This window comes from Anas acuta, chromosome 1, assembly GCF_963932015.1.
Source record: "Anas acuta chromosome 1, bAnaAcu1.1, whole genome shotgun sequence".
NCBI lineage: Eukaryota > Metazoa > Chordata > Aves > Anseriformes > Anatidae > Anas > Anas acuta.
The window spans coordinates 189,775,908-189,800,177 of NC_088979.1; the positions used below are offsets into that span (position 1 = coordinate 189,775,908).

General features: G+C 39.5%; 1 protein-coding gene across 2 annotated transcripts in view; it reads left to right on the forward strand.

Annotated features, from left to right (window-relative positions):
• The first annotated feature begins 525 nt into the window (after positions 1-525).
• Positions 526-24,270, forward strand: part of LRRK2 (leucine rich repeat kinase 2) — a 69,660-nt gene continuing 45,915 nt past the window's right edge. For both annotated transcript variants that reach the window (XR_011092074.1, XM_068669743.1), the window contains exons 1-13: positions 526-917; positions 1,017-1,102; positions 5,203-5,309; positions 8,516-8,604; positions 10,312-10,446; positions 12,138-12,272; positions 15,487-15,618; positions 18,481-18,600; positions 19,740-19,864; positions 20,413-20,492; positions 21,239-21,345; positions 23,104-23,233; positions 24,133-24,257. Coding sequence is in view for 1 of the 2 variants with exons in the window: in XM_068669743.1 (XP_068525844.1) it covers positions 749-917; positions 1,017-1,102; positions 5,203-5,309; positions 8,516-8,604; positions 10,312-10,446; positions 12,138-12,272; positions 15,487-15,618; positions 18,481-18,600; positions 19,740-19,864; positions 20,413-20,492; positions 21,239-21,345; positions 23,104-23,233; positions 24,133-24,257 (1,540 nt within the window). In the remaining variant the exon portion in view is untranslated. The remainder of the gene's footprint in view (positions 918-1,016; positions 1,103-5,202; positions 5,310-8,515; positions 8,605-10,311; positions 10,447-12,137; positions 12,273-15,486; positions 15,619-18,480; positions 18,601-19,739; positions 19,865-20,412; positions 20,493-21,238; positions 21,346-23,103; positions 23,234-24,132; positions 24,258-24,270) is intronic.

Consider the following 24,270-nt stretch of genomic DNA (forward strand, 5'->3'; position numbering starts at 1 on the left):
GTCTGCTTTAAGCAAACCCACAGACCTATCAGAGCCCATGAGGCCAAAACACTCATGAGCACGGAGCAAGGGTCTTCCTTGGGCGAGCTTAACCCAAAGCTGGTAACCCCAAAACTGGTGATCCTTCAGCTTCACCTCAGCTGCCTCAACCCTCAGGAGAGGACACAGCTCCTTCTCCACCTTCCCTGGCCCACCACAGCATGAAAAAGGACCCTACATCATGCAAGGAGGCCTCAGGGCCTGCTGTCTGCCCAGAAAGCCTCGCACATTAGCTACATATGCTCCCTTTTTTTTTTTTTTTTTTTTTTTTAAAGGAAGAAGAAAACACCCCCTCCCTTTTGCTCCCTACCACCCTCACCTGAGGCGTAAGGACCCCCTCCAGGCCCTATTTATACCCTAGGCACACTAGTGGGCGGACCCCCGCTGCACCTCTGCCATCCTATTGGGTATCAGCGCTGTCAATCTCCGCAAGCGGGCGCGCTGCCAGCGAACCGTGCGCGAGTGCCGCGGGCGCCCCCTAATGGCGGCGGGTGGGGGGGCTGAGGGAGGGGGGGGTTCCACGCCCGGCCGCGACCGCGTCCCGGGGCGGGCGGCAGCGGCGGCGGGGAGGGCGGCTCGGAGCGGCCGGGCGGTGCTGCCAGCGGCTGCGGGACGGGCCCGCGTCGTCCGCTCCTCGTCCCCGCGGCGGATGGGGTGAGGCGAGGCGAGGAGAGGCGAAGCGGCCGCCGCGGAGGGCAGCGGGGCCGCCATGGCCAGCGCCGGCCCTGCCGAGGAGGAGGAGGCGGCGGCGGCGGCGAGGGAGGAACAGGCCCTGAGGAAGCTGGTGGTCCGGCTCCAAAACGTCCAGGAGAGGAAGCGGCTAGAGACGCTGGTGCAGACCCTGAGCGACCTGCTGGAGCTGGCGGCCCGGCAGAGCGGTAAGGGACGGCCGCCCTGCCCAGCCCTGCCCGGCCCTGTCCGTCCCGGGCCGCCCCACACGCCTTTAACGCGGCTTTTCTGTGTCCCCCCCCTTCCAGCTCCACGGCTCTTCAGCGGCAAAAACATCCACGTCCCCGTGCTGCTGGTGGTGGACATGTACGCGGGGGCAGCGGGCGTGCAGCAGGTAAGCGGCCCCGAGCCCCCCCCCGCCCTTCCAGGGGGCTGTGTGAAGGAAAACGCTGCTCCCCTGCAAAAGGACAGGACAGGGCTTGGGGCCGGGAGTCCCAGGTTTCTGCAGATGCGAGCAGCGGCTCTGAAAGGCAAAAGAAAGTGGAGTGATGAGCGTAAACGCAGCGGCGTGGATGCAGCGTGTCCCACGCTTCTGAGGTACAAGTAATGCTGTGTAATATAGTCCTGACGTGAAATCCTGCCATTTGATAGAGTTCCGACATGTCGACATTAAAGCCGGCCTTTAATATAGCTCCAGCATATCAACATTAAATCCTGCTGTTTAACTCCAGCATATCAACATCAAATCCTGCCGTGCAAACATGAGGAGCGGCACCATTTAAGACGCCTTCATCCATACATAGCCCCATCCCGTGAGAGCTGCACGAGGCCACTTTTTAGGGGAAAACAGTGCTGTAACAGTGCAGCTTCTGCAATTTAAGGCTGCTCCTGTGACAGCACCGGCCCACTTCAAGGAGGTGCGGTGCTTGCACAACTCGGTGCTGTGCTTACGGTACAGCTGCCAGGCTTGTATGAAAGAGCTCCTTCCTGGCAGGCGTAGATTAAGTTTCTGACTACGTTATGCTGAAAGGATGTTTATGAAGTCCAAGTTCGCGTGCCACTTGCTTGCTTTCTTTATTAAGCAATTTTGTATCATTACAAGCTTTTTGGCATCTTTTTTTTTTTTTTGGAGTCACTAGAAAGCAAAACATAAATGATGTCACATAAATAATAGTGTTTTTTAAGATTTTTTTAATCTACTGGATCTTAAACTATAGATCACAAGCATAAAATACAGATTAAAACATGAAAGTTTCCTTTGAAAACTAAGTGGCTTATACAGAGTCTGAACTTTCAAGTTATTTTACGATTGAATTGTCATTGAGAAATTCAAAAGGATTATTCATTAAGAAATACAAAAGGATAAATCAGTATTTTTTTTCAGAATAAAGTATATTATGTATGTAACAATTTACAAAACCACTGCCCAGAAATTTAGTCTAGGAAGTAAAAAATATGAAATCCAGCCACAACCAGAAGCAGGTCTGAAGTGATTGCACAGGGCTCTAAGAAGTGTGTAAGAGAACTGTGTTCGTTTAATTTTTATTTTAGTAATGTTAAAAATCCTCACCTTGATTTAATACAGAATTTAAAAATCAGTTTTAATCTTCTCTCTGCCTACATTTGCAGTTGTACAGTGCTTCAGTTTAGAAGTTTGGGATTTCCTTTGCAGTGCTACATTGTATTCATGTGTCAAATTCACAGCCAGTGCAAAGCTCTAATCCAGTTCCTCACAAAGTGCCGTAGGCAGCTCGTCCTTCACATTTTGTTATGATATTTACCAACATCCCCAGCGTGTTAGTAGAGCTCTGTCTTCCTTGCTTCGCCCACAGCAGTTGGTTTACAGTCTTTGTGAACACACAGCTCTCCCTGGCAGCAGTGAAGTGACATAGTCCTGACTTCGGTGTAGTCTCTCTGTACTACTAAAGAATTTTCATTGAATAAATTGATTAACCAACCAGTTGCCTCCTTGGCTTTTGGCATTGGAGTAAAACTGACCCATATAAGAAAAAAAACTGAGTAGGAGCCATACCTGAAATGAGGATTTACTTTTTTGTCCTATGCTTGCACAGAGTAAATTAGCTTAATAGATCAATATTGCGAGTACCACTGCAAGTTGGACTTTAGGCAAACTTCTTTATAAATAGGAAGATGCTGAGCTGCAAAGTCAGTAGTGCCTTAACAGTAAAATAGACATCTTTTAAGTAAATTTGATAGTGTGGTGTGGTTTTTTTTCAGTTGCTGGCTGACAATGATTGGAGCAGGTTAGAAACAGTAGAGCAAAACTTGTTTACACTTCAGGAAAGAGCAGGGAGCAGTCAGTAGAGCTTTGTCTCATGCAGAAGGTGTGAGCTAATGTAATATAAATTCATTGCATGCCAGAAATGAAAAGGGGCTGACAAAAATAACAGGGTTTCAGTGCTGCCGCCAACTGTCCCTGTGTGTCAGGACATGTTAAAGTGTTTACAAGAACATCTTTGTTTACTGCATTATTTTTTTTCCTTTCCCTGTAGCCTTTAGTATCTCTGTTATTTAAAAGACCCTTACTTTCTTACGTAATTATTAAAAGGACAACAAGGTCTTTGTTACCCCAGGCTTTGCTTTTAATATTATAAAACAGACTGCATTATCAGCAGGTCAGATATCTGCTTCTGTCTTTGCTGGCTCCACAGTCCTTATAAATGTTTGTCAGTGCTTGGAGTCACAACAATCCAAATAGAATCTTTAACAGAAATATCAGTTTCATCAGAGACAGTAAAAAAGTGACTTTTCTAAAGTCATTAAGCTAATTTTCGTTGGGTTCTAAGTTTTACAATTAGCATGGCGGGAAGTGGCACTTCAAAATCTTATTTTTAGCAATAATCAGTGTTTGAATTAATGGTCACCTCTACAGTGTCCTTGCCGTGCTTGATCAGGAGTTGATCCCACAGCCCAGACTCATCTTCCTGAATGTCCATAGTAGTTGGTTTGCACTCTCACATAGGGCAAGTCAGCTCGCTGTCTAAGCAAGGAAATTGTCTTCTGGTCAAGCTCAATCTGCTGATTGAGGGTATAATGGGCTTAAAACATTTAACTCTGGAAATCTACACTTCAAGAAAAGCAAAGCTACCATGGATAGCCTGAACGTAGTTCCTGTGACCTATGAAATATAAAAACAGAATTCCAGTTTCTGGGGATTTACATCACTTTTTCCATAGACTTGCCAAAGATGTCGTGAAAGCTGCCTGCTTTCTAGTCAGTGCTGTTCCTTTGGGTGGCTCTGTGCTACCCGACTTCCAATTTCATTCATGTCTCTCCTCTGTCACGCTGCAGGGTTAGAGGTCATGCAATTTCTATGAACTTTGCAGTGAAGCTCCTTCGAAGCAGCTGTTTACATTCCTGGTGCTGGTGGCTGTCCTCTGCTGACCCCTTAGCTTTGCATAACTCTTTCCTGAAATGGGATCTCATTATGCTTGTGGTTTTTGAGCTACACCTAGGTTATCTTCTGTCTTGACCCTATTCCTACAGCACACAGGCCTACTTCCTCCTTTTGTTCTTTTTTTATTTATATGGCTAGGAAGAGTTTTATGCTTTGTTTTAATTTTTGTAAAATCTACTTTGTCTTGAACTTTTGACATTTCTCAGATTACTTCCTCTATTTCAGTACAGCGAGGTTTTCTTCTCATCAGTTAATTCTTTCTACATTTTTTGCTCCCTGCTCTCATTCACACTGCAGCACATTCAATTTTATCAGCCTGAGGGCCAATACGCCCAGCAAGCTCTCATAATAATAAAGATCATTGTTCCAGGGAACATGGGGGAACAGATTTCTCCAGTATGGACATTTTTCATTTTTGGTATTATTTACAGATATCTAAAAGTCAGGGCACTTGCATAGGCTGGAGCAGGTAGTTATTAGAATAAATATATTTTCAGTTTGTCTTTCATCCCTTGTGCTCTCAAGACTTTCACTGCCCTTTTTGTGTTTTGCAAGCACGCAGACACTGAGGATTGATGGCAAGAATATGAAATATATAATATCATTTAGGTATCTCATGCCACTTAGAACATATACGCTTTTTACATGACCACCTTTGAAAACTATCCTTTCTCATTTGCAATTAAATAGCAAATTCTTATGGAGACAGCAATGCTTCGATGAAGTTGGACTAGCTGTAATAGTGCAGTGGTTTTTCGTGGCCCACGATGGCATATTATTGATCTCATCTTATTTTTCTCACTGTCAGCATCTCTTTTAACTGTAAGTATGTCCCCTATCCTCAAGCGGTGCTGGAGCACATTGTAGGTGACACAATGCTACAAGAAATGGTAATCATTGGCATGTTTTAGTTCCACCTCTTGACTTTTTATGTCCCTTGCCTTGTGTAATTATCCTTCATTTAGCTAGATAACTGTTGAGAACATCCATCTTCTGATTGCCATGAATATTGGAAGACAACATTTAAGTTCCAAATAGAACATCTGTTCTGAAATAGCTATATTTTTATTTTACAGATGGGTTGGTCACTTCTTTGTAAATTGATAGAAATTTGTCCAAGTACGCTACAGAACATAGCTCCTAAGGATATTGGGAAGGACTGGGAAGCCCTGGCTGTTCACCAGTAAGTATGTTGGATGCAAAGAGTCTTCTGGATATCATGGCAGCTTATTTATGCAATAAAATGTATTTATATACTTATTACATCAGCTTCTACATGGTTAAAGATCTTTTGTGGGTTTCTTCAGCTTCCAGAATAAAAGGCTCACACAAGCAGGGATCTTAGCTGTATGCATAAATACCTGGTTAGGAGAGTGAAGAAAACTGAGCCAGGCTCTTCTTAGTGGCACCCAGTGACAGGACAGGAAACAAATTGAAATACAGCAAATTCCACATAAAGATTTTTTTTAAAAAGTGATTTTTTTTTAATTATTTTAAGGTTGATCAAACACTGTAACAGGTTGCCCAGAGAGGTTGTGAAGTCTCCAGCCTTGGAGGTACTCAGAACCTGACTGGACGTGACCCTGAACAATCAGCTATAATTGGCCTTTCTTTGAGCAGGGAAATTGAATTAAGAGAACTTCAAAGGTCCCTGCCAATCTCAGTGATTCTAGGACTCTGTGGTTAGGAAGATGTTTTCTTTTAATAGACAGGTGCAATATAATAGACCTGGCAGGTTTTGTGTGTGTGTGTTCTTTATGCTGCATTAAATCCACAAGCCTAAAGTGGAATCAAGAGAAGGGGTATTTCTTAGTTGTCTAAAAATTAAGTATTTAAAGTAGTCACCTTAACTACCTGTGCAGTCAGTGGACACAATTACCTTCAGAAGGTGTTTTTTTCCTTCTTTTTAGTAAGCCTGGAACTAAGTGTAGTTTGATTTGAGTACGCCCATCTCTCCCACTGAGGGAGCCTAAGTAAATGGCTTCTGCATAGCTGTGGTTAGATGGGACAAAGACTGGCAGAGAGTAACTCCAAAGCTGTTCTGTAGCACAAATGCTAGCTGCAGATGTAAGTATAATATGAATAGGAGAGAAGGGCTTGGTTGGAAGTTCTCTCTCTTGGACAGATTGCCTCATTCAGGGCTGATAATGACAGCAAGGAGCTCCAGCTTAATAGCTCTACTAGTAAATCTGCCTCTGCTTTTATAGTCCTCACCTGCCCTTCCTTAGAAAGGTTGCCATTATGAGATCACTTGCGTGAAGATGCAGTATGTTTGTGATTTTGGTTGCTTTTCATGAGCAAGGAGTGACTGAGCTGTACAAGCTAGTTAAGATTTCTTTGGCAGATTACAGGCTTGCTAATTGACTGATGCTTATTCTTATGTCCCAGAAATTACTCCCATTTGGGCTGATATTTCCCGTAGTTTCCTGTTGTGGGTGTGTGAGAGAAAAACGGTTTCATAAGTAAAAGAAACAAAAATCAGCAAAACAAAGCAAGGGATGCAAAAGCTCTCATTTACAACCAGCCGAACAATGCTCAGCCAGTCCCTGAGCAACCCTGGCAAAGTTCCCCTTGGTTTTATTGCTGAGCATGAAATTACGTGGCATGGAATATCCCTTTGGTCAGTCCGGGTGAGCTGTTCTGGCTGCATTCCCTCCCAGCCTGTTGTCCACAGCTGCTGATGGAGCAAATAGGTGGAGGAATCTGCATCCCAGGTACAGTTTCTACACGTGCACACACACCTGCAACCACACAATAAAGTGCATTAGGAAGGCTTAAAACTAAAACATTTTAATCAGGACATTAAAGAAGGGCATTTAAGGGTGTCTGTTTAGCTACTCTACCAGCTTGGTTAGGGTGGCTCCCTGTTTTCTTTGATTCATCACCCTACTACTTAGTCCATACAACTGGGCTGTGTGCTGGGCCAAGAATGTGCCTGGGGACTGAAATGCCAGTGCCTGTCCTTGTCTGTGGACTTACTGATCGAAAGCGTGCATACAGAAATTTCAGGGAGGTATCTATTCTCAGTTTAAAATAATAAGAAAGAAATAATAATAATAAATACATTTATCCTAGTTTATAAAGTTAGACCTCAGCAAGGCACACAACATCATTGCTCTATCTTGGGAATGAAATTTGGATGAAGCTTTCAGAGCTCTTTTTGTTTTCCTAGACAGGTCAAGAATGTCTGTTAGCATTGCCAGCTACTGCACGATCCCTTTTGATTAGATAGCTGTACAAAGACACTCTCATTTGAAGATCATTAAGACTGCAGAGTCTGGCTCTCCAAAGTTACAAGTATCAACAGTGAAAGTTTCTTGAGTTTTTTTTTTTGAGCCTCTCTATTTTTATTTAGTTTTTAATTACACGGTTTTGGTTTTCCCCCATTTTAGGATATGCTTCATTAAAAACAAAGTCAATGTAATTTATTTTCTGCCATCATCATCATTCAATATGGGGCCCACCACCTTATTTACTGTACATTATTGATACCTTATCTGAAAATTGGCCTATTAATTTCTTCTCAGTTTTTATTAGTGCTCTTCAGTATTGTCTAGAAATTTAAAAAAATTGTTTAATGAGAAGGTATTACAGATTCGAGGTCACTGTCTTAGAAAATCTGTCTTTGGGCAGACAGTTTGGTACATTCACTGGCTTTTTCAGAGCACTTAGCATTGTTTGGCTCTCCTTATGTTTAAGAATTCAACTTTGTTTGACTCTGCTTGCAGCATTTCAGAGGTTAATATCCCTGGGTCTCAAGTCAGGTCACCTAGAAAGTAGAGAGTATACAGTTGCTAGTCTATGAAATGCTTCTTTTTAGTGATTTGTCCAACATCCTGTAAGTGCTACAGTGGTGGAACCTAAGATAGGATAGAGTCCTTCAAGGTGCTGTTCAAGTTCTGTAGCTGGGAAGCTGCTTTGTGTCTTCCAGCAGACACTTGATCATTCACTGTAACTTCACTCTTGCAACAAGCAGTACACTGCCTCACCACCTGCAGACTGCTGCACCCCCCAGCCCTGCTTTCTGTAGAATAATTCCAGCCTGGATGTAAGACTTGCCTCCTGTAGAATTAATATATGCATATAAAATTAATTTCAATTTAAATTGGTAAATTACACATCATTACTTTCATGTAATCTAAAAATTGTTAAAGTAATTTAATTAAAAAGAAATTTAATTGCTAACTTGAAAAAAACATAAGCTGAAAGAAAAGTTTGAAAAATGAATTGAGAAATGACAAAATTGGCTTTAGAAAGCTTTTACTAATTTCTGTAACTACTTTGTGTTGTTGTTTTGTGTTTTTTTTTTTAAAGTAATGTTTGAAAAAAAATAGTTTTGTTAGTATTTACTTAGCCCTAACTCTTTTTTTCCATCTTTTAATTTTTTAGGCTGATCCTTAAAATGCTCACAGTTCACAAAGGAAATGTAAATCTCTCAGTAATAGGACTGAAAACATTAAATCTACTCCTCATGTCAGGTATTGTCTATTTTACTTTCCTACTCTGAGCCTTTAAAAAAAAAGAACTGCGATATAAATGCGTAACTATACATTTTGTAGGGGATTTGTCTCTCTGTTTTATTCTGTACAGTCATTTGTGTTTGCATACAAAGGTGCAGTACTGTTTTGCACCTTTTTCTGTCCAGGTAGAAAGGAGTCTCCAAATTTCAAGGCTATGAACAACATGGCCCAAAAATTTTGCCAACTTGTTATTAGCATAGGCACAAATACTTGCTGTACAGTTAAGTTAAATAAGAGCTTTTTCTTAGCAAAGTATAAAATTGGTCACATTCTGACTTGCTTCCTTTAGTACTGGTTTATATATTTGAAAAGAGTGAATTGTCTCTGATAAATTTCTGTTATTCCGCTCTCTAGAGACTTGATCTTATCAGGTACTGAGAATGTTTTTCTTGATCTTTTGTTGAAATTAAAGAGACTGTAAGGGAGATATCTGCTAGCTTGGTTCAAGGTAGCATATAATAACTTGTACTGAATTATTGTCAAAATAGGAAAGTTTCCACTGACTTTGAAAGGCCTTGTAGTCAACCTTACAAAATAAGGCTTAGACTTTAGGTAGTTAAAGCTGATCTGGCTGTCCAACTTGCTGCTATAGGCAATAGAGTGAAACAGGAACTTTAAGAAGATGGTTCATGCTATTTATTTGTCTATTTTATAAGATCAATTACCTCTTGAATCTGCTTTCTTCTCCCTTTTAATTATGTAGAGAGACTTAAAGTCTCATTTTGACTATCTTACTTCAGAAAAGTATTTGAAATTGTACCTTGTCAGAAAAATCTCTTGGTATTCTTTATGTCTGTATGTCCAAAAGCTTAAATTGCACTACAGCAATTTAGAGGTGGTAGGAGGTGGTAGAGGAGGTAGGAGGTGGTAGGCCACTGTGAATGCAGAGTGGTAGCCATACAGAAAGATCCTTTCTTTAAAAGAAAAAAAAAAAAAAAAAAAAAAAAACACAGCTGCAGCTTAAATACCAGATCAGGCACTATTAATTTTACTGTTACTGATGTAAGCTTGAAAAATTGTCATGAATATGATTTTCTTCCTTATACATGACATAGAGACAGCAACTTTTTTCAGATTTTTTTAATTATTATTTTAAGAGCAACAGTGACATTGGCTTTTTAGTTCATTTTCAGGTAGCAATTATCCAGGCTGAAAGAATGGCCAACAGAGTGAGAATAGCATTTCATGATACAGATGGGTCGAATTCATGGTTCACCATAGCTGAAAGATAGATTTCAACTCCCCCTGTGCTTTCTTCGGGCAGTGTAGTCCTATCTTTTTTTTTTTTTTCCCACAAGTTTAGTTTCTTAGTGCAATTCTTCAGTTTGCAAAAAGTGCAGTTTTTTGCATTGATTAATTTTCCACTGGTTTAGTGAGGTGAGCTGTCTCTGAGAAGCCAGACAAGTACCAAAGCCAGTGGGAGCAGGAGTGGAGAGAGGAAACTGTCTTTTTGCCAGTAATCTTTTAGAACATCTCATTTGTATTCTGAAATACTACCTTAAGAGATAACAGCCTCATAATTTATATAAAAGTCTGGGTGTGAGCCACCGGAGTAAATTTGAAGGACAATATTAAAGACTTTGGGATTTTAATAGTTAAGTACAGTGCTCCAATTAACATGTTGAGAACACCTCAGCACAACATGTAATCTCTTCTGCTTTTTAGATGTAGTTGCTTTCCTGCTCCTGGAGGAAGAGGTGGATGTGTTTTCTTTGATATTTAATGCCATGCACACCTTCCCTAAAAATGAAGAGATCCAACAACATGGATGCAAAGCATTATACAAGCTTTTTGAAAAAGGTATTATATCTTGTGGGCTCTTAAGTTAGAAAAAAAATAAAAGGTTGGGAGGGGACTATAGATATTCATTTAACTACAGAAAAATGAATTCTTGCATTCCTTTTTTTTTATTATTATATCTGTTCTCAAAACCCATTAGCACAAAACAGGTTTTCCAAGCAGTATCATAAATTTTCTGAATCAGATAAATTAATGTGGAAAATGTCGCTACATTTCTGAATAGAGTTAACAGGAAAGATGGGATTCAAAGTTAGTCAGTAACACTGGGACAAAGAGTAGTGATACTTGATTTTAATTCTCAATAACCAAAGCTGCTTCTTGAAAGACTGGTAAATTTTAGGATTGCCAGGAAGTTGTGAGCAAGTCTAAAATCAAGCAAAATGTTTGCACTTTCGAAAAAGTATACGATTCAGCTATTGATCCTGACAACACTAAAAGGCTAAGATTGTATCTCTACAATATTCCTGTGTTTCTTTTGAGGAATGATGTCACCATGTATTAAATTTCTGCAACATTTTTAGGACCTGTCTGTGTATAATGGCCAAAAATCCCATTATTGTGACAGTTTATCTTTGCATTGAGTTTTTTGCTTCAGAATAACTATTGAGAAATTCTAGTACTCCTAGAAAGTCCACTATACTCCTTTGCTTCAAAGATAGTCTCCAGTTCTTCAGATTTGTTCTTCCTGGCACCATTTTATGTTGCTTTTTTTTCTAAGTCTTCCTCCCACACGTGTGCCTGGAACTATTTTCTGCTTTCCTTTCCCTTTTCCTCTCTCCCTAAATACTTTTGTCCTGCCATATTTTCTCTTCAGTCTCCACAAGTGTCTCAGCTTCCTGCATATTCTGTGTATGCCTTTTATAAGAAGTGCCTGATTTTTATAGATTCACAGACATTTCAGGTACAGACCTGCATGCCTTCTTGACAGCAGCATAACAAGTTCCTAGGCTGTCCCTGGATATTTTTTTCTTGCCTTTGAGAAACCTTCTCAGCTATTGCAATGTGAAGCTTTGTACCCTTATCATGAACCAAATTCAGAAGATGATTCTGCTTACAAAATTTGAAGTGTGGGATTCGTGCTCAAGCTGGATCAGTTCCTTTATCTGGTTCACTGCACAACTGCAGTGATGTCAGCACAAATGACGGGGGACAGTGATTGAAAAACCTTATGCTATTATTACAGTGAAGGTAGGATATTATTAAAGCATGGCTGTAGTCTTTATGGAAAGAACTCTATTATCAAAAAAGTTGAGAAGTAAAATAAAATAATGGAGTATGGGAAATGCATTCCATCAAATTGTTTTCACTGTGTTCTTAGCTTTTCCTTCACTTATATGCTGTCTTGGTGAAGAATACCTGAAGGTTGTTCTGTGGAAAAGACTAAAAGACTTTTTTTTAAAAAATACTTGTTTAAAAAAAAAATACTCATTCACAGGAAGGCACTTGAAAGTCAGAACTCATTTACAGAAAATGTGGGCTAGAAAAAGATCTCTGTAAAGTAGCTCGGTTTTTGGTATAAGAAGTCTTAACTGTGGAATATGATCTCGGTGGAGGGGACTACCTGACTTTCTGTGGAATATACAAAATAAATATAAGGAAACTTAATTAAAATAACTGTATTTTCTCACGTTTTATCAGGATATGAATTACTTCCTCAAAACTTACTGTCTCTGTCTTTCTTTTTAATTTAGTTCCAGAAGAGCAGCTGACTGAATTTGTTGAAAGCAAAGATCATATGGTCATACTGGAAGTATTTAAAGAGTTTCCAGAGAGAGAAGAGGTGATTCTTCCTGCACTTTACTCATTACATTCCTTAGCTGGACCATGTAAGTGCACTACTGGAAGTCATTTTCAATTCTTCACCTCCCACAGCTTGCGTCAGCTCACCCGAGTGCATGGTAATCTTTCAGTGACTGTGAAAGCAAACAAAACTTCAGAGTCTCTCTAGGGAAAAACAGTTGGTAGTGCTGCAAAAATAGTGACACATTTTGACAGAGGGAACAGTTTTGAAATGAGAATTGGTTGGGAGCTGCTAAACAAATCACTTTTCTGTTTTCTGTGGGAAATACTGACTTGTAATTTTTTATGGGAAATTTTCCTATTCAGTCATACTTACAAGACTGGAATCTCTCATAAAATAGGTAAAGAGTCTTCTGCTCAGAATAAGTGTTAACTAAGATGCTTATCATGGCTGCAGAGGTCAGGTTTCAAATCCTTGCTCTTCCTTTTTTAAAGTTTGAATAATAAGGTATATTTATTGACTAAATGAACATTCAGTGACTTTGGGTAGCTGGTTAAGAACATTGTTGGCAGAGGCTGTTCCACAAGGGGAAAATTTCCCATGCAAATCCAATGGCCAGAGCTAAGACACGGTGTTAGGGCTCAAGCACCTCCCTCTGACCAGTCAGTGGTGGCTACAATGAGGAGCACAGGTAGTATTGGGCACATTTTGGAGCCTCATGGTGTCCTCAGGTGTTGTGCAATAGGACAGAAGAAAATCTCATTGCGTCTCGTTCTCTCATCACAGCAGTCCCTATTATGGGCAAAATCAGGCTCCAAGAAGAGTCCCTGGTGATATGTATCCCTTTATTGACTTGATGTATGGTGCTGTTGACACAGGCAGCTCTTGCACCTTACTGATGGCAAATTCAGCAGGCATCGAGCTCTTTGTCTCTTCCATAAGATCACAGAATCATCTAGGTTGGAAGAGACCTCCAAGGTCACCGAATCCAACCTCTCACCTAACACTAACCAGTCCTCCAGTAAACCATATCCCTAAGCTCTACATCTAAACGTCCAGGGATGGTGACTCCACCACTTCCCTGGGCAGCCCGTTCCAATGCCTCACAACCCTCTCAGTAAAGAAGCTTTTCCTAATATCCGACCTAAACCTCCCGTGGCACAACTTTAGCCCGTTCCACCTTGTCCTGTCACCAGGCACGAAGGAGAACAGACCAACCCCACCTCGCTACAGCTTCCTTTAAGGTACCTGTAGAGAGCAATAAGGTTGCCCCTGAGCCTCCTCCAGGCTGAGCAATGGTTGTAACCTTGCAGAAGTGTTTCCTCACAAAGCCTACCTCATACATCCTGTCCATTCGTATAGGAAACGTGCTGGCCAAGGGTGTGCCACAAAACAGGAACTAGACTGTAGTTTTCCAAATTTCATCATTCTCCAAGCTATTTAATTTCCCTTTCACAAGCTTCTTGCTGTTCCAGTTTGTCTTTAAAAATTAAGCATTCCTTGAGACAGAAATAATTTTACCGTAGCCTAGAAGTTATTTCCATTTTCTAAAGCAGAGTGCTAAGTGCTTTTTTTTTTTTTTTATGAAGAAGAGAGTGCACTTCAGAGAGAGCCTGAAGTGCTCTTTAAAGAAAGTAATTAGAGAATGTGTAACAGTTCCAAGAGGAAGCCATGACAAAGACTTGCTCTACAGCAGGCATTGTTTTTGGAGTTTGCACTTCCCTTTCTGATGTGAAGTATTGAAAATAGGGAAACAAAGATAGTTTCAGCGTAGTTTGAGTAGTGTCCCCATATCCTGAAGCCTACATACATCATGGATTTGTGCCTCAGGATGCCTTCTTACACTAATACATACATAGACTTTGCTCTGGCTCATATGTCGTGAGAAATTGAGGGCGGGCAGTTTATCCCAGTGCAGGACAAGAACTCTCTTAAATTTCAGTAGTCTTGAGTGAATGAGAAAATGCTTTGCTGACATCTGTCCTTCAAAGTCCCCGGGGAAGTGATGTATCACATGATGTTTGCCATCTAAGTGTTAGTCATAGGCAGCGATCCAGGCTTCTCCTATATTTAATGGGGAGAAACAGGCACCTCCAGAGGCAATTTCACCTCACCCTGAGAGAGGTACCTGTTATTCCATGAATTACAGAGTGCTCAGATCTCCTCATCAGTTTCTGTGAGAAGCTGGATGTCCGAGTTCTAGTGGTAAATATTAAATGAGAGTCATTCCACACCACTGCTTCGTTCTTGCAGGATCTAAATATACATTTGATTGTGCTCTCTCTGTAATCAACAATTTTAGAATGATCTGAATATTTTAATATGTTGATAATTATCACCTGTGAAGTGTGCAAACCTTTACAATGAAAGGTGTTTTCAGTGGTGAGTGACATTAATAAATCACTGTCATCTTAAAGCATTGTGAAAAGAACCTTCCTACACAAACAAACAGAATGATTCAGAAATGCTTCCCACTCACAGCTTGCTTTTTCACCTTAATGTCTTTGTATACAGGACAGCCAGGCTGTCGAAAAGAATATTAAGAAAGTTTATAGACCTCAGTAGAATAGTGCTGAACCTCTTGGAGGCAGTGACAGGACTTTCATTCACTGGAACCGAGATTCTGTCCAAGATTTTTTGGGTTCTGTGTCACACCCTGGATAGACACATACTGCAAAGATGCTTTCAAGTACTGTGTTTCTAACTACCATGATACTATTTTGTTTTAAATTACTGGGTGTGGGATCTCTGATCTCAGTAGGAAAGGATGCATTCTGTCTTTTTACTGACTAATATGAATGCCTGTTAGTTTCAGTATCTGACCTGCATAATAACAGTGAATAGGGTGAAGGTGACCGAGCCCTGGCACAGATTGCCCAGAGAGGCTGTGGAGTCTCCATCCTTGGAAATACTCAGAAGCCACCTGGTCATGGTTCTGGACAACTGGCCCTGCTTGTGCAGGGGAGGTTGTTCAAGATGACCCCCAAGGTTCCTTCCAACCTCAACCATTCTGTGATTCTGTGAAAAATTTCGGGATCGTGAGGTGAACCTTTCTATACCCTCAATACGTAATAGTCATAGAGGAGAACTAGTTTAAACCAAATGAATAACTTGCTAACTTGCACCCTAAAAAAGAAGAAAAACATGATTTTTTTTATTTGAATTTAATTACTTTAATTATTATAAATTATTACCAAGTGTTGGTAGTCATTAATATTAGAACCCAATTACCATGCTTCTTTTTGTGTTTTCTTTTTATTGTAATCTTAAGTAATTTTTGTTTCTGTTTCCCTCTTTAGCCAGCAATGTGGAAGTGCTGATGTCTGGAAATGTTCGCTGCTACAATGTTATAGTGGAAACCATGAAAAGATTCCCCAGTAGTGAAACGGTTCAGGAAGCCTGTTGCTGTTTGTTGCATAAGCTTACATTGGGTAAGTTCACAAAGCTGGTGTTAGTCAGCTTACTTTGTGTAAGAACTGGAGGTACTGACATGAAATGTTAGGCCAATTAGAGAGCTACTGTTCCAGTGAATCCTCAGGACAGTGTATAGCTCAATTTTTCTACTGACGTGAAGGTATTGAGGCAACACTGGCAACAACCAGTATGGGATCCTTTCGTGATAAAGGCTAGCAACAATGACAGAAACAGTCATAAAAACCGAGAGTGAAAAAGTGAGAAAAAAGGAGTATATCGATAGATCTCCCATTCTTTGTGATGTTATTAAATGGAAGAAAATTCCTTCTAAATTTCTTCTCTGAAGTGGTGGTGCTGGATGTGTGAGGTCCTGTTGGTGCTACTGAATTATCTGGGGCATGCTCTCCAAGACTGTGTTTTTCCTCCTTGCAATGCATCTACCCAAAGGCCTGTGCTGCATTCCTGCTCAGGTATGGTGACAGCCTTGGGGGCCCTGGCCTGCAGCAGTGAAAGAACCAATTTGAACCAGAACTTCCCTTGACTTGGGTAATAGTACTTCCATTGTCTGGGTTGACATGGGCTAATGCCACGTCAAGCCAAATAATGGCAATGTCAACAAGGATTTTGTTGTGCCTCTTCCCAGCTCTGTGCTCTTACCACTATAAGAACATGATCTGAGCAGTTGCAGTGGACCAGGTAATAGCAAGTTCAAATGAAAATAAATACATTTTTTTCCCCTGTTGTGTGAAAAAAGGCTGATAGTAGAGCAACTGGAATAACCCACACTACATGGCAGGTTTTTCATCGCTCCGCCAAGGTCTTTCTCATGAGTTAGACTTCCCAGTTCTTGCAGGTGGTGGCCTGAAGCTGCTGCAGATGCTGGTGCCATTGCATGACTCCTCTTAATCAAATCAGTCTCGTCCTGTCACCATCTGTTTCCGCTCCTTCATGCAGATACTGTAGAGAATACAGATCAATCCTGAGTGCAATGGAGTGCAACTTCCAGTTCCCCTTCAAAAAGCCAAACAAACATTTAAAGAAAATGTGGCTTCTGAGGTGGTATTTGCAGTTATTTGGCAAGAGGTGGTGTTAAGCTTGAACAGCTTCCTCTGCAAGGCCAACAGAAGGCATGGTAACCAAGCCCTTGTGGGGACACAGGAACTTTGTTGGCATGCTTGAATCCTGCCCGGTGTGCAACCAGCCTGACTTCATGGCCTCAGAACATGCTTTTGTGATTTGTGTTTACTGACCAACAAGTAATAGTGGCAGTTAAACAGACATGAGATCTATTAATTCTTTTTTCAGCTCCACAGGTGCCTTTCATCTTGATAAGCAGACACTTTAGGAGGAGATTGGGAAGGTGTGCCCAGAGCACCAGGTAGAACAGGTGTGAAATTGCTAGGTTGTCCGTCCTGTCCGTCCATATGAGACTGGAAATAGTCTAGAAGATTTTCTTATAGCCAGTGTGGGTTCACAAATTATTCTGATGGACACTGTTTTCCTAAACCCAAGTTAATTGGTAGTGAAATTGTAAAGTCAACATCTATTAGCTTCCAAAATCACTGTCATGTCTTCTTTCTAATCTGGTAATGACTATTCAAGATGAGAATGTCATCAGAATTTTAACGGACTGCAACCTGTTTAATCAGCCACAAGTCCAGCATAATTACTAGTCACATAGCCTAAATTTCTTACTTTCTCTGAGATAAGTGGCATATTTACACAAACATGTCATTCAGTAAAATACAGCAAGAAACAGCAACACTGCTACAACATGACAACACTAGTACAGACTAAGAAGAAAAATGCTGTTTCCATTTGCACTTGTTTGGGTGGTAAGGTCAAAGTTTTAGAATGAGGGATCTGGAAAGGACTTGCCTTAAAGTCTGTTCTGTTGACTTGGACTAATCGGGCTCAATCATAAAACACTGGGAGAGATACTTAGTTCCCAGTGAACAACATAGACATTGCAGGTAGCCAGCATCTATAGGGCTCAGGACCAGAACTGAAGTAAAGAAATGAAGTTAGCTTTTCTTCTGCTTCTAATTTTACTTGTCATGCCCACAAATCATACAATTCTTAATTTTGTACCATATCTCAAGTGCTTGAGAAACATTGATACAGATTTGAATTTCACCTTTCATGTGGTTAGTATTATTCTCATTTTTAATAATTGAGAATTAAACAAAATTAAATATCAGAATAGAAACTATATCTATCAGACTATATTTTACAAAGTGAGCATAGCCATATTATTGTATGCATAATTCTTGTTTGCACAACAAATGGAGAAATTATCTTCTTTTGCTTGCTTTCATTTGTAGAATTGCTTACATTCAACCTTATATTCAATTACATGTAATGTATAGCCTTTGATAAAAGCTGTCCTTTAAATAATACATTTATCATCAAAAGCTAGGTCTTTCTACTGTTCCAAAATGTATGTATTCTGTATTTATAAGGCTGACTTTGATCTACTGAACAAGGAGGACAAAACCAGAGGGCAAAACAGGTTTTAAACAGTTGCTTGGCAGGATAAATCAAATCATTGCAAGAATTCAAGACCAGGGCTGCTGTGGTTTCCTGGCAGGAAGTCTGCGAATGATATATAGATGGTATCTTATTTTGCTGATACTGTGTATGTCATTTTGCATTAAACCTCAGTCTTCATATCAAAAATAAAGAACCTAGATAGCAGATGCTTTTTATCCTTGTCCTCTTCTTTCCACAAATAAATACCATCGTGTGAAGCCCCCTAATAACAAATCTAATGTTTACTACAAACAAAGCTTATGCATTATGTGCTGAGAAATCTATGCTAAATGTGTTTAAAGCTATGGATTTGTTTACATTCATTTAATACCTTTATCTATTTTCAGGAAATTTTTTCAATATCCTTGTGTTACATAAGGTTCCAGAAGTCATTGTGAAGGCTGTGAAAACGTATTCTAAAAATGCGAAGTTACAGGCTGCAGGTCTCAGCTGTTTAGCTCTTCTCAGTAAGTAAATTCATTCTTAAACACATAAATAAGTTACTTATGAAATAAACAAGTAAATGTTTTCATACTGGTGATTTCCTGTAATTATTCTTAATTCTGCTTCTGTTTTTAATGTGGAAGCCTCAAGTAAGGTAGCTTTGATAGAGCTAGATTTCCTGCACATTTATGGTTTAGTATGACATTCTCGTGTTCCTACCACATTCCCAGATACTCAGAGCTGGGATGTGATGTTGATAGATCTTAACAAAGCAACCTGTTTGTTCATAGTCAAATATTGGATAATCCCTGATTAATATAAAATGTCTGCAGACAGCAACATGTATTTGATGCCATGATTGCCATGTGTGGCAGTACTCATTATGTACTGCCAGTAGATTGCAACACCAAGTTAATGCTTGTGCCTGAGTTCTGAAATAAAATAAAAGGTTTAACCTTTTCCTTGAGTACGCTCCAGTTGTTATTTTTAAACAGCAATTAGTTACCTAGTGGCACAAAGCTAAAGATCAGATCCTGTTGGTCTTTGAGTAGTACAAATGTCAGCAGAAAGGCTGTGTAACAGTCCTCACAATAGCAAATGTTAGTAATCAGCATACACTCCAGTAGACTTCAGATACTATGGTCAGTGTTGATACCTTTTTTTCTTAAATGCTGAAAAACACAGGTATGAAATGATTTGTTTTAACTTTCATTATGCTTTCTGGGACCTACTGTTTCTCTCAGCAATTGCAATTTATATTTTTAAATGGCATATCTTCAGAGTGAAGATGGCTCAGCGATAAGTGGTTACGTGCAAATGAACCACAGTTATATTTTATGTGTGTGGTGTTCTGCATGTAAATGCATAACAGAACAAATATGTGCTGCTCTTTTCAGAACCTGACCATTGACTGACCTGTAACTATCTATATAACTGGCTACACTACAGTACTACACATAGCAAAGTTTTTTCATTCCTTTTATAATCTTGAAGACATGTCTCAGTTCTGTCACAGAGCAAAAGACTTCTCCCTTCCCAGAAAAGACTAATCCTCCAGCTGACTTTCCTACACAGGCAATGGGAGCACCTCCGTGACTACAGTTAAGACATGAGTGTTTTGTCTTTGCAATAAGAATTGATTGTAAATATTTTGTATTTCAAGCTGAAACAATATTCCTAAACCGAGACTTAGAGGAAAGAAAAGAAGAGGAGGAGGAAGAAAAATTATGCTGGTTGGAAGCATGCTACAGAGCATTAGAACTACACCGAAAAAACACAGATGTACTGGTGAGAATTTCTGGATGATGGGGGTGTAGAAAGACAGCATTACACATTAAATAAAACATTTAGCAACATAATTTTCTCCTGTATATCCTCAGACAAACTAGGTCTGAGGGACTGTATTAGCCTTAGAAAAAAATTCCCTTTTGTTCCATCCTTACCTTTGTTCACCCCAAGCAGTTTCAGTCACTCCTTTGGATCAAATGTGGTTAGGTAGTTGAGACTGAGTGCCTGGAACTTCGGCCACCCAAAAGCTTGTTGTCTACTCAGCTGCTCTGTATACAGCAGCAAAACACAGGTTCATCAGCTGAAGAATTAATGTTGGCCTAATGTAGGTATCAAAATGAAAATCAAATAATAAGAACGTGGCACATGCTTGTAACTGAGTTCTATCCCGGATATAAAAATGTGACAGCCTATACTTTGTTGTATTTCTACGTAAAGCAATTAATACCTTTATCATGGACAGAACAAGTCTCAAACTTTTTTTATTTTTTTTTAATTCTGAAGGTTTATTTCTTCAATCCTTTTGTTTCCTCTTGTTTTATATTTAGGAGGCTGCATGCTGGGCTTTGAAAAATCTGTTCCTGTATCAACGCAACCTTCATGAAAAGATTGGAGATGGAGATAATCAGTCAGTATTAACACCTTTTACTGCATTTTTGGAAATGAAAAAAAAAGTGGCCTACTATTTGGCCATTTGAGGGTCTCATGTTTCAGTTATTTTTATTTCTTGTTTTCTAATACATAATGAATTACATGACAATCAACATAGAAAGTTTCTTGAAAAGTATTCTAAACTCCACACAGACCAAATTGCTAGTGTTTTAATAAAGAGTCAGGACACAGTCTTAATAGAGTGAATTTGTACAGTTCACAAGGAATTTCATTTTCAGTTGAGAAAAAGGATAGGGAGGATTAAAGAATGTAAGAGTAGGGAAAATAGAGGAGATTCAGATTAAGTAGGTAGGAAGAATAGAAAAGCAGCACACGTTTTCCCACAAGTCAGATGAAAGGGCATAGCAGAGGGAGCACTGGCCATCAGGGAGAATCTAAGCATGGATAAGACACAGAATTTCCCTTAAACTCTTTCTCAGAGTTGTGTAAAATTTTAATCATGCAAATTTTGGTAAGCCTGTTTTTTTACTCATTTCTGCACCTCAAGTCACTTGGAAGTCATGACTCCAAGGGAATTTGGTAAGATTCAGAGTTGGCTTACACACGTAGTATGCAAAGATGTTGCTGTAGTGAAATAGCCAAGTTCAGTCATCTAAAAAATTAACTATGTCACTTAGTGGGTTTTTAGTAAACTGAACTATGGTTACGAAGTAACTGCTGTAGTGTGGTCCCTGTGCAGTGATTCGTTTCTCTCTGTGAAAGGTTCCCAATAGACAGAGCGGTGATGCTGTCCATGCTGATGCACTCGTCTTCAAAAGAAGTGTTTCAGGCAGCTGCTAGTGCCTTGGCAATTTTGTCACAGCAGAATGGTAAGGGAATGTAACTGTCTTTGCTTTCTGATTCTGCAGTCATTGCTATAATATTAAATATTAATATTAAAAAGCATACAGAATGTGCTAGGGTATGGATACCGTATTCCCTGTGATTCGAATATTGTACAGTTGTGCTCAATAGGAGGTTTATTCCTTGCTTTGAAAAAGGTATTGTTAGCTAGGAGCTAGACGGACTGATGTCATCTACTTGGAGCTGGGGATGTTCAGCCTGGAAAAGGGAAGGCTCCAGGGAGGCTTCATTGTGGCATTTCACTACTTAAAGGGGGCTTATATAAAAGATGGAGAGCAACTCTTTGCTCAATCAGATAATGACAGGACAAGGGGGAATGGTGTTAAATTAAAAGACGGGAGATTTAGGTTAGATGTTAGGAGCAAATTCTTCATTGTTAGGAGGGTGGTGAGGCCCTGGCACAGGCTGCCCAGAGAAGCTGTGGATGCCCCATCCCTGGAGGTGCTCAAGGCCAGGCTGGATGGGGCCTTGGGCAACCTGGTCTGGTGGGAGGTGTTCCTGCCCATGGCAGGGGGGTGGGACTGGGTGAGCTTTAAGGCCCCTTCCAACCCAACCCATTCTGTGATTCTAATATTGAAGAATTCATGTCCAAGGAAAGAGATCTTTGCCAGTTTATGTGCTTTAGTTGCTGTTTTTTTGGAGCAGGAGACATGAGAAGAGTCTGTTCTCTCTGTGTGCTTGTTTAAATGTTTATCACATTTGAATTTCATCAAGGCCAGAATTTGTCAAAACTCACATGAGTAAGGATTACAGCCTGACAAATAACATTTTCTTAATAGTACAGGGGATCTGAACAGCCATGTTTACTTCAGAGAATCAAATCTTACGTAGAAAGTTTAACACGTGCATAACAATTTTCAAGATTGCTTTAGTCCTGATTGTGTCCCCTAACTTTTCCTAACATTTTTCAATTCGCGGACCCCTTCAACATTTTTCAGTGGCAGTGTGGACCTCTATTTAAGCCTACTTTGGCCTTCTTTTGTCAGATACTTTTCCCAGAATTCTTTGAAATGGTTATGAATCTCAAGTGGTTTGTACACTGTGCATCAAAAACCACCGGCTTGATATGAAGATAAGGACTAACTTAATTGCCATTCTCTAGGTGAAAAAGCTTTGGTCTATCACTAGGTTACTGAGCCAACCAAGAAAACGACAAAAAAAAAAATGGTGCTAGTTACCATGATAATGTAGAATATTTGTATAGTATTCGGAGCTGTATTGGCTACATTTAGAGCTCTAACAGGTGTTTGGGTATTTGAATTTTTAAAACTGAGTGAACAAAGTAATTAGACTGGGTTAATATTTCATTTTTGAAGTCTTATTTTGGAATTTAGAAGGTTTTTTGAAAGGTAAATTCTCACTTTCCTACTGAATCACAGAGGGCAATTCAGAGAAAAAAATGTTTAAAAATAAATATTTTTCAAAAATAAAAGTAAAGTGATATATTCTCCTTCCCCTAAGTTAAAGGTGCTAGTAAAAATACAGATGTATTTAAACTTATTAGGCACTTCAGGAATTTTAATGCTTTTGATTAAGATATGGAAATAAAGTCAGCTTCAGCTTGAATCATTTCCTATTTTAATTTACAATGCTATAACACGTATGATTTTGTGGGGAAAAAATTCAAAATGAGAAAAAAGTAAGTAGTCCTGTTGGTTTTTTAGAACTCTCTATAAAGGGAGAAAGAGATTTGCTTATGGGATGCTTGCTGTTTTGTCTTGCAGGAAATATTAGGAAGACACTTTTGTCTAAAGGAATACACATGAATGTTTTGGATATAATGAGGAAACATCCGCATTCTCCTGAAGTGGCTGAAAGCGCCTGCAGAATTCTGAATCACGTTTTCAAAGGAAGGTAATACACTTGGAAATACGTGACTACTTACAAAGGGAAGGTTTGTGAGATTCAGTGCTGTTAATTGATTACATTTAAATTATTGACTCTTTCACTTATGTTAAAATTGACTACAGTCTGACAGCTCTAAACACTGAATCACATCTAGCCCCTCCTGTTAGCTACACTGATTTCCATTAAGAGCTAAGAATTTTCACACAATATTAACTCTAATTATAAAAAAAAAAAAAGTTTCTTTTATAATGGCTTTTGCAAATGCGCTAGGATATGGGCAGAAAACAAACTTGTGACTCAGAAAGAAAATCTCAAAAATTCCATAAACATATTCACAGGAATAAAATGTATTCTAAAATAAGAAGGTGACCTTAGAATTAAATTAGTAGCCTTTGGCTACTACCATTTCTAAGTTAATGTCATTGTGCTACCTAACTGTAGTTGTTTTTTTTTCCTTCAAGATTAGAAACTGACATGATTGATATTTTTCTGTTTATTCTGCAAGTATCTGGCAATTCATCAATATTTTATGGCAACTGTGGAACAGTAAATTAGGGAAGATCTATCTTCTCATACGTCTGCAGTAGAATCAAAGAGAAATACGTGAATCCACCGTTCACCTTGAGTGAAGTACTATATTCCGTACCAGCGTTCTGGACTGAATTGAAAATTACCTCTCAGTAGTCTCAAATTGGATTAATTACATACTCTACATTCATGAAATGACATGAAAATAACGTTTGCTATGCTAAAGAAAAGAACCATAGTTGAGTTTATATTTTGTAACTAAAACAGATTTTCATTGTAATAAAGGGATGTCACACCGTGCTAATGAAAGAAGCAAATGTATAAAATCTATAAATGTATTATTTTTTTTATTTAAATTTTATAAATAATATTTTCAGTTTCCCTCATCTGGATACAATGACAGTAGCTGCATCAGAAGTTGTAAAAGCCATGAGGAAACATGAAAAATCACTCTCTGTACAACTGGAAGCACTTCGAGTCCTTTTACACTTTATGATGCCTGGTAAGTCATTTAA